The sequence below is a fragment of the Apaloderma vittatum genome, unplaced genomic scaffold (genome assembly GCF_000703405.1).
Source record: "Apaloderma vittatum isolate BGI_N311 unplaced genomic scaffold, ASM70340v1 scaffold7809, whole genome shotgun sequence".
In the NCBI taxonomy this organism is placed as follows: domain Eukaryota; kingdom Metazoa; phylum Chordata; class Aves; order Trogoniformes; family Trogonidae; genus Apaloderma; species Apaloderma vittatum.
In genome coordinates this window covers 60,272-70,277 of record NW_009736935.1, presented here as the reverse complement: position 1 = coordinate 70,277, position 10,006 = coordinate 60,272, and the positions used below count along the sequence as shown (strand labels likewise).

General features: G+C 36.9%; 1 protein-coding gene across 1 annotated transcript in view; it reads right to left on the bottom strand.

Moving 5' to 3' along the window:
- RASGRF2 (Ras protein-specific guanine nucleotide-releasing factor 2) overlaps positions 1 to 10,006 on the bottom strand; it is a gene marked incomplete at its 5' end in the record, with an annotated part of 82,995 nt that overhangs the window by 53,532 nt on the left and 19,457 nt on the right. Inside the window, 3 exons of the mRNA XM_009877143.1 lie at positions 3,456 to 3,592; positions 4,365 to 4,431; positions 4,760 to 4,920. Of these exons, the coding sequence (XP_009875445.1) occupies positions 3,456 to 3,592; positions 4,365 to 4,431; positions 4,760 to 4,920 (365 nt within the window). The remainder of the gene's footprint in view (positions 1 to 3,455; positions 3,593 to 4,364; positions 4,432 to 4,759; positions 4,921 to 10,006) is intronic.

Here is a 10,006-nt window from a genome sequence, read left to right as displayed (position 1 = left end):
ATGAAAAGCATGAATGCAAGAGGTATAGTGGACATGCTCCACTAGCCTTCTGCCTTTGATTTGCACATCTGCAAGCTCACGCATCTTTACCAGCACACTCAGGGTATTCAGCTCAGCATAATTTTTCCGACGTGATTAAGTATTCTGAGTTTGAAATGAAATTTCCTTTGAAGTTCTTTTGAAATCGAACAAAATTAAGTATCTCTAGCATTTCCTGACTGAAGTCAAGCTTGAAAAAACAGTACCACAAGAAAGTTAGAATATTTTATATACAAATGGATACACTCATACCTTAACATTTACACTGTACAAAAAAAGACCAAAGAGAAATACAAACATTTAGAGAAACACACTTGTAAAAACAATTCAAGCTGTGCTGTTATTGTGAAACATAGCTATGGACATGTTGTCCAAAGAGTTCCCTGCAAACTCCTGTATAAATGTTTGGGGCTAGGCATTAGAACCTGGAAAGACACTTCTGGGGCATGGTAGCAGCACATATTGCTTTAGAAATTGCAGGCTGTCCTGCAGCCAGTAAAAGTCTACAAACTCGGGGTGCACAATCTGTTTTTCAAGCCTCAAAGCAGCTCAATGCTGATGGCACACAAGGGTAGCTCAAAGCCATTTTTACACCATCGTTTTCTGGTTTGTACTTTTCTGTAGCTGAGATAACAGCACCACAAGCCTTGCTCTTGGAGCTCAGCACAAGAGTCTGCCAGTGGATTAGGGTTATATGGTCTGCAACAAGCACTTGCGCTACCTAACACCACAGGACTCATGTCTTTACAACACTTTCTAGTCTTATTTGTCAAGTATCATACATACATGTATACATACAAATGATATTTCTTTACATCAATAAAAAAAGAGTTTCCAAAACTATCATCTACATTTACCTTGACTTCAAGAGTAAAAGTAGCCTGCTGGCTTTGGAACATTTCACAGCAAAATAATGACTGATGTTAGATTGGTCTTCAAGTTTAAAATATATGTATGTAGCTATACATTTAAAATATTATCTATATAGGTATACTTTCACTTCAGGTAGTTAAGATTATTTGAGAAATGCAGTTGAAACAATCCACACTATGATTTCACCAAATTGCTACCTCAAAGCATTGAGAAAAACACACCCTATGAAAGACACATAATTTCTCCCATGTGAATTTTAAATAGTGCAGAGAAGCCCTTTGCCCCAATCATAATTCAGCACTGTTATCCTCAATCTGCACAGGCCTAACATTTATCACCTCCCTGACAGATACAATCATTCTGGCTAGCGAAAGGATGTAATGGAGATCTAGGGCTGAAGGACAAGCTCAAACTAGAAGAGGGGAGGCTTCTTCAGCATCAACAAAGCCCATGCATTTTTCATAAGAAGTGTACAGTTTGTGTGAAATGAATATAAATTCAAGAAGTCTCACTAGGAACATACAGACACATGCAACTTATATGTAATTTAGTGAGATGCAGAATTCAGGACACCAAGACTAATGTGTGAGTGAGGAGCAATTACATGTACACTTTTTTTACTTGCAAACGTAAGAGAACAAGCATGCTACTTTTTATATGCCCTTTTTGTTAACATAGTTCCTATGTTGTTATTCAGGGTTGGGGCCAGGGTCAAAAAGCAAAAAATGCTTCTGCGGAGGAGATTCAGTAATTTTTTATGGCAACGTATCTGCTGGCTATGGGCTCAGTCAGAAATACAATTTGATTTTCAAGAGACTAGTGGTCTCAATTGTTTAGAAGTTCTAATGCATGATCCAAATTTTCACCCTGAAATTTCTTTCTCCAGCAGAAGACAGGAGACATGCTTCTTGCATTATTTTCTTCTTTCTTGCTTTCCAGATGGAGTATAAGCACTAAGTCAACAGACTCAATCAATATCTGTAGAAAACGGTACCAGTTCATGCCCAAACGTATCTACACTCTGCACAGCACCTTCTTACCCCTTTTTTTATCCCCTTTTAAGCGCTGCTTATCCCTGCAGCATCTCTTTGCCTCCCTTATTTTGTAAAGTTAGAGAAGCTTTTTCAGACTCACAATGCTAACAGATCTCAATTTTCTCAGGCTTTCACTTACAAGCTTCTATTAATTGCTGGCCCTGTATCTTTTCAGAATATCCCCACCTTTAGCTAGAAGATCTCCTCTTCCTAAAACAGGAATCAAAGGAGAAACCCTTCTAACTGTTTGCCTTGCACTGTGGTCAACCCCTTCAGCTCTTTCCCCAACACTACAGTAGTGCTCTGTGGAGCTAGGGAGGTTTGCAGGAGAAGACCTCACCTTTGGAGGCAGACCCAGACTCTGATCTCTAGCCTACATGGACTGCAGAGGATGTTCTCATTTAAATTCATTACTATTTAGGCTAAAAATAGACTTATTCCTGAGTGTCCCATGTTTCAGGCCAGCTCTTAAATGGTGTTCCACTCATTTTGTAAAAAAATCTCCAACTAGGTCTGTCTGTAAAATATAGATGCACAGAGTTGTAGCTAATAACATATTTTGAGATTTTCATCTCCATATTTTTTCCTTTAAAAGTTAATCCAGAAGAAAGTAACTCAAAATATTTATTTTTAAGCAATTTCTACTCTTTATGATGCTAAGTCACCTAGAGCTGTTGGCAGCAATGATAGCATTTTTATAAATTCATTAAATTCCACACTGATATTTGTCTAATCAACTATTTCTCTTGAAATCGACAGAGATAGGACTCAAATCCAGAACTATGAAAGATCCTTGTACTTGTCACTTTCATGCATAAACAAAATAACAATAGCCTTAATTCAGATCAGGTTGGTTAAAAGTTCAAATTTTTCAACTTCTTTCCCCAAATGGATTCTGATAAAAGTTTCTCTACTATGCTTTTCGCTGAAAGCACTAGAAAGAATTTTCTTATCCCTGACATTTAAATATTACAGAATATATTACTTCTTCATTCACAACAAAGACAGTTCCTGCACGCTGTCAGAACGCTTAGTAATTATTTATATTGGCTTGTTACATTGGCTTGATCAGTAATTGTTTATATTGGCTTTTCTCACTGCATGGGATATGATTATTGATGTGATATGATGTCATTTTCACTCTCAGAACTCTCAGGTGTTTTTTGATCTGTATGAAAGTTCTGAACAAACAAATACCATCCTTTTCCTTAAATCAAAATACATATCTGGATGGGCTCTTCTTGGACATAAAGAAGACTACCATTAATTTTACACTTGTAAACTGACAATTTTTCTGTTTTATATGCTGTCTTGCTCACTGAGAAACACATTTCACACACGACTCAAATGCAAAGACAGAATTTAAAAACTAGGGGTCTTAAAAAACCAGCCTTCAAGAAATCAGTAAATTAGCTTTCAAGAAACCAATATTTCTCTCAGATTAGTTTTCAAATATACAGAATAAACTAAGATCTCATAACAAGCAAGATAAAGAACACGTTAAGCTACCTGACTTATATCACTTGTCCATGCAGCTTTCTCCTGCCGTGATGGAGCTAAAAGGACAACGGTAAAAGGAGGAGCATCTGTAGGTTCAACTACAAGCTTGAAATCAAGGTGTCCAAACACTTGTCCAGAACCTTTTGCTTTACAGCCAGAGGAGGAAAAAAAAAATTCAAGATGTAAGACTTCCAACTATAAGACAAAGAAAATAGTGGTTTCATTTAAATAGCAGTTACTTTAAAATATCTCTCTAACAAAGGGTAAATCCTCTTGGGGATCCAAAACACATTTTGTTTTTCATATACATCAAATACAAAAAACATTGCAAACGTGCAGTAGTGGGAGTTGCTGAAGTCCTTCTAACACTTCTGCACTGATATACTGTCAGCGTATTAGAACTATCACTGAAATTAATGGAATTACTTTCACAATTCAAGTGCCTAAAACTGCAGGATGGAAGCCAAAATGAGTAACAATAAAAACAGGTTGAGAATGTGTTTTGCTTTTTCATTCGAACAAACAACTAATTCTGCCAGCTCACTCAACCCCAATGTATTTAAGAAACTGAATTATCTGTTTCTTTTTTTAAGGCCTATTTTTTTCTTTACTAGATCCTCTGGGTGAAATTGTATACAAAAGTCAGCAAATAATTTGTCGCATTCCTTCAGTCAGTCTACTTGAAAATCCTATGTTGGGATGCCAACAGCAAGAATGAACATAACAAAACAAACCCCTATCAAAGCCAACATGCCTGTTATTACAATATCTATTCTACAGAATCGGTTTAACCCAGTATTCCTCTGGTTTCTTGAAAGGCAAAAACATAACAATTTGCTGTTACAAAAAATAAACAAAGGGTACCAATTTTAAGAAACCAGAAACTGTAATTACTACAAACAGCTGAATTTAACTTACAATCATCATCACTCGCGTCTGTCTCCTCAATCAGTGTGCACTCTATTAAAGACAGAACACCTCCTGTCTATGAAAACAAAGCATATTTTTCACAAATTTTGATGCTTGTTCCCATTTGTCGTTAGTTATTTTTAAACTTCAGTATATCATAGTCTAAGATTTTACATTACTCAGAGCTTGTAGGAAGACACATCATGATGCACATTTTTCTTCAAGAACTAAGCACACATAGATTAAATATAACATTTCTCTTAATAGAACAAATCAATAATATACTGAAATGTACCAAACTATTTTCATTTTTACCACATTATAATTTTTCCTCAAAAATATTGCAGTTTCACTGCAGCTATGTTTTCACTTCGTAAATGGGAGTCGTAATTTAAAGGCTATACCTTGAGAAGATGTAGTTTTCCTCCTGAACTTCTTGTACAAATTAAAAAATGTTTTGTAAATAAGAAGCACTGTCTTTCTCCTTCTTTCTTCAAAGATAATGATCCCAGACGAACTTTACTAAGTTTTCCCCTCTCAACTGAAGGGACTTGAATAAGGGAACCTGATAATAAAGACACAAAATTTGCTGTACTATAGCAACGTTGAAAGTGTTAATGTATTGAACATTGTGATATTAAATAATGCAACTTTTCATTCTAGTAAGTATCAATATATATTAACGTCTGTTTTAAGCACGTTGATCTTTTTTTTGCCCAAGTTCACTCGCTTTTTCACCATAAATTATCTCAAGCACGTACAATCTAGACTAACATTTATGTACATGGCAGGATTAGATCTTGGGCAAATTCTTGCACAGTTTAAACACATTAATAGCACATTGATCAGAAAATTAAGCTGAGCCACAAACTGCACTCTTGATAGTTGCTAGTTCTTGCAAAAGATGCATTACAAGCCAAAGACACAAAGGATGATAAGAACTGGTTTTGAAGGAAAAGGGTTTGTGTCTGTATGTGTGTGCCTGTGTGCAAGAGAGATGGAAATGAAGCACATTTCTTCTTATCTTATCTTATCCTGCATAATTTTCAGTGCTCCACAGCTCATCTAAAATGTGTTACCAGCAAAACACTTCTGAACTAAATTGAACCTGGTTACGTAAGTCTGAGTTTGAGCTCTGCAGAACTCCAGGCTGGTGACAGCTTTGCTTCTCTGCTGTTTCATAGCTGAAAACCAGCCTCTGACCGATTTTTCCAGATTGATATCACCACGTGTAACACTTCCAAATTTGGATCTGGAGTTAAATTTGGTGGTGAAGTGCAATTCCTCTATATATCAAAGGGAAAGATTTTATGATACAACTTTCTGTTACCACACAGGGCAGCCAAGGGACCTCCTAATCTCATTTCCACACATCTATCCTTACTATCACCCTTGCACTGGCTCTTATCTTATTCCAACATCAGCTAGCTAATAGAGCTAAACCAGCAGGAAACTAACGTTACAAAGAAGAAGATGACTTAGCTCCTTGATATGCCTCACTGCAAGGTCAAAAAAGCACCAGTGAAGACACAAAGGAAGTATAAGCAGCAGAACAAGCATGAGGGGATGGATGTTGGCCTGACTTCTCCACTGGAACGAGATATTGGACTAGCAGAGCTATCTCAAAGCTCAAACTAGCAGCAGCATCTTAATAATGCAAGCCATGAAATACTAGATTAGTAATCCTTACTCTACATTGTAAAAAAATTATCTTGTTCAAAGTTCACAAATACAATCTTTAACAAACAGAGAAATTAAGGTAACTGAGAAAGTGACTGTTTACATTTTCCTGCACTTACCTCCCTCTGTATATTTAATTAGCCTTAAGTTATTAATATATTTGGTTTTGCATGGACAAGTTTTGTTGGGGGGCCCATAAAGGTGAGAAGCTATTAGAAGCTTCCTCTATGTCTGATGGAGTCAGTGCCAAGTATTGAAAATTGAGATTGAAGTTGAGTCCAGGAAGAAGGAAGGGGTGGGGGGAAGATGTTTTTAGGTTTGTTTCTATTTCTCATTACCCTACTCTGATTTGATTGGTAATAAAATAATTTCCCCAAGCTGAGTCTGCTTTGCCCATTATGGTAATTGCTGAGTGATCTCCCTATCTTTATCCTGACCCATGAGTCTTTCTTCCCTGTCCAGCTGAGGAGGGTAGGGATAGAGCAGCTGTGGTGGGCAGCTGGTGTCCAGTCAGGGTCAAACTACTACAGTAACTTATACTGGCTGGCACAGCAAAACATACACCACTAAACCTGCAACAGAACAGTGTTCTTTGAAAGTCAGTTCACATTTAAATTAAATGAGTATAAGATGATTTGTGTCACTGCAACAAAGCAGTGAAGTTATACCCCAGAAATTTGCAAAGGTCTGGAACATTTTTAGGTTCACTTAAATTCTGACCAAAATCCATAACACCTATTGGTTGTTGTACATGTACCATGGACAGAAGAGCCTACCTGTCTCAACTGCAAAAGACAGGAAGGAGAGGATACCCATGTACTGGAACGGTGACTTTTCAATGTTATCCCGGCTGTCCCCCAGGTTCCAATGCAAGACCAAGGAGTGTGTACAAAACAATCCTGAAGCACTTCCCATCACAAAATTCTCAGTGTCATTTTTCTCTCTCATTCCCTCTACACATTTAGGCTAACAATATTCAACTTGCACATTTCATTTCTGCTTTGCTTCCTAGAATAATAGTATCTATAAGTATGTCACATTTATGGATAATAGATTTACAGGTAGCCTTTTTTTTTTTTTTTTGAATTTCATTAGAATGCTTCCAGGAATACAACATTCTATTCTGCTAAAATGGGCTGAAGGTTGAATGGTCGTCTTGTACAGAGCTGAAATGTTATAATTTAATAAGATAAATCAAAATGAATTAGACTTTTTAAATACAGAAATGAGAGCCTGCATTATCTCTCTTTAATACTCAATATTTACAGAGAGAAATACATTTTCTATATATGCTGCATGGCTAACATCAAGCAAGGACCTTATGCATTCCCACTAAGCTTTTATGATTAATGAAACTGGATAGTGGCCCACCCTGCATTCTCCTACAGATTTCCTCTTAAGGAAAAAAATGGTCACGATTGGCCAATGTACAGTTGCAATGAGCAAGTGAGGCTAATTTTAGAACATTTGTTAATACTATAGTTTGGACAATCGGTGTAAACGCAGGAATTTTTACCCAGCTACAGACATTCCAGTACTTCAGTACTGCCAGAATAGTCACTCTATTAGCCTTTGTTCAGTCCAAGAAATATAAAGGTTTATACTTAAGAAAACCCACAAAACCACCACAACTTAGCCTACATGTAACTGCCTGATCTACAAATTCAGTTTGACTTTCTCCATTCAAGGTGTTTTTTAATTTTACCATAAGGTAAAGGTGGAACACGTTCATTCAGACAGGCTGTGCAGCTCCTGTCCTTGGAAACAACCAAATCCTGAACAGCCACGCTACAGAGCAATCTGCTCCAGCTGACTCTGCTTTGAATAGGTCAGATTGGATTGGACAATTTCCAGAAGTCTCTTCCAACTTCAACTATTCTATGATTTTGTAATTGTGATATATTAGTGGAGGTAAATTCACAGCAGCTGATGGCAGGAACATCAGACAGAGTGTTTGGAGGCATCTAAAGAGCCTCAACATGCCCAGCTGTCTGGGTGTCAGCCAACGTTGGATCACAAATTGAGACTCCCAGTGTTTCTTTTAGACTCTTAAAGAAAATGTTGTTTAATTGTCTGCCGTGACTTGCAGTGTGCCCGACAAAAAAGACTGTATCTAAGTTAAAGACAGAGAAAAACTCTAAGAAACCTGAAGGGGAATCCACAATCTACATTGAAAAGCACTGCTGAAGATAGCTCCCATGGTCTCAACTTGTAAAGGTCAACAGAATCAATCTCTTCCTAAAAGAGTGAAGTACGTAGCATACGGCAAAGGTGCAATTAAACTTCACATAAAAAGCCTGAACAAAGGTAAAGGCAGCTCTCTCAGTTTTTTTCAGCTGAAAAGAGGTTTCCAGTGCCCGTCTACACTGACCACCACAAAGAATAGGAGCCTAATTGAAATTAGAGGAGATGGACATCACTGTTAAAAGTGACCCTACTGTTAGATGTGAAAGAAAAATGGGCTTTCTATTACTTCATCAGCTCTATTCAGACTTCTGTACTTACACAAAATCACATGCAGTGGACATTCGAAAAGATAAACTGTGATACAGCCTTCTGCAACATAGAGTCTTGTCCACTTTGAATGTATGCCCAGAAATAAATCTGAATTTAATTTACTTAAACTATGGGTTTGACCTGGGTTTAACACTCCAACAGTAACCTTTTTCAGACTGGTTGCCACAGAAAAAACAGTAAATTTTTGCTGATGAAACACTGAACATAAAATAATACAAGCAATCTTAAGGGGAAAAAAATCAACAAAACACAAATACAAAATATTGTAATAATCTTGAAAAACAACTCTAAAATTTAAATAAATTGCACGGTACAAGTGAGTCTGTGATAATCACAGCCCTATAATTTTTTGGCTGTGGATGCAAACACTTTACATTTTTCTCAAAGCCACACTCATAAGTCTTTAAATAGCTCAGTTATAACAAATTGAGTAATTTAATAGCGACTGTTGTACGAGCAATATAGTTCCATAGTTTGGACACATAACAATAGAAATACCACAGAATTGATTTAAAAATGAATACAATACTATACAATACTATAAATCACCAGATGTGTATATGCTTCTATTAAATATCAAATGTTCTGCTAAAGCTATGTGGAAAAAGTCTCACAAAAGGATGCACCTAAACTAAATTCCTAACCATTCCTAAATATATCTAATGCTTCTCAGGCACAAAGAAGGTTTTACCCAGTCAAAAACTGCACTACAGATCTGTAGTTCCTGTATACAAACCAACTAACTTGTTTTAAATGATCCAGAAGTAAATTATTGTATAAAGGGAGAAAAATAAGCTTCAGTTGTGATTTAATATTAAAGTAAACCCCACAAAATTGCAGTTTGTAGCTCCTGATAAAAACTGACATTTATTTTAAAGTTATTTTAACATAATTTTGTGGAACTTCACAACAAAATCCACCTCTGCTATAACTAAGGTTTAAGAGAGTTTCCAAAACAACCAAGAATAGACAGAAAAGAATACAGGATGGCTCTTCCACTCTTGTTTTGCTATTATATCAATAGACCTGCAGTCATGGCAGAACAGGATGCCTTTTTATCATGACTTCTTGCAGAAGTGTTTTTTCATCTATCCTGAACTTCTACTAAAGCCCCATAATGCATCTCTCAAGAGGTAACATGAATATGTTCAGTTGTTAGACCTGTGCTCACACTATCAGTTTGAGATGTACCCAAAGCACTGATAAAAATGTGAACAACTGACAGCTCTCTTCCCTAGCAATCGCTCTGCCACTGACAACACTTTGCACTTCTGCCCAAATGTTGGTATGAGCTGGAACTGCCCTGTGAATTGGACAGGCACTGGAGCCTCGTCCCTGTGGAGCTACAAGTAATTTCCATTCCTTTGAAGGGGCAGAATGTACATTATTGTCCCGTGGCTGGTTTACCATTAATGTGCTGCTGTTCTTCATGGTTCCGGAAGAAACAGCACAGA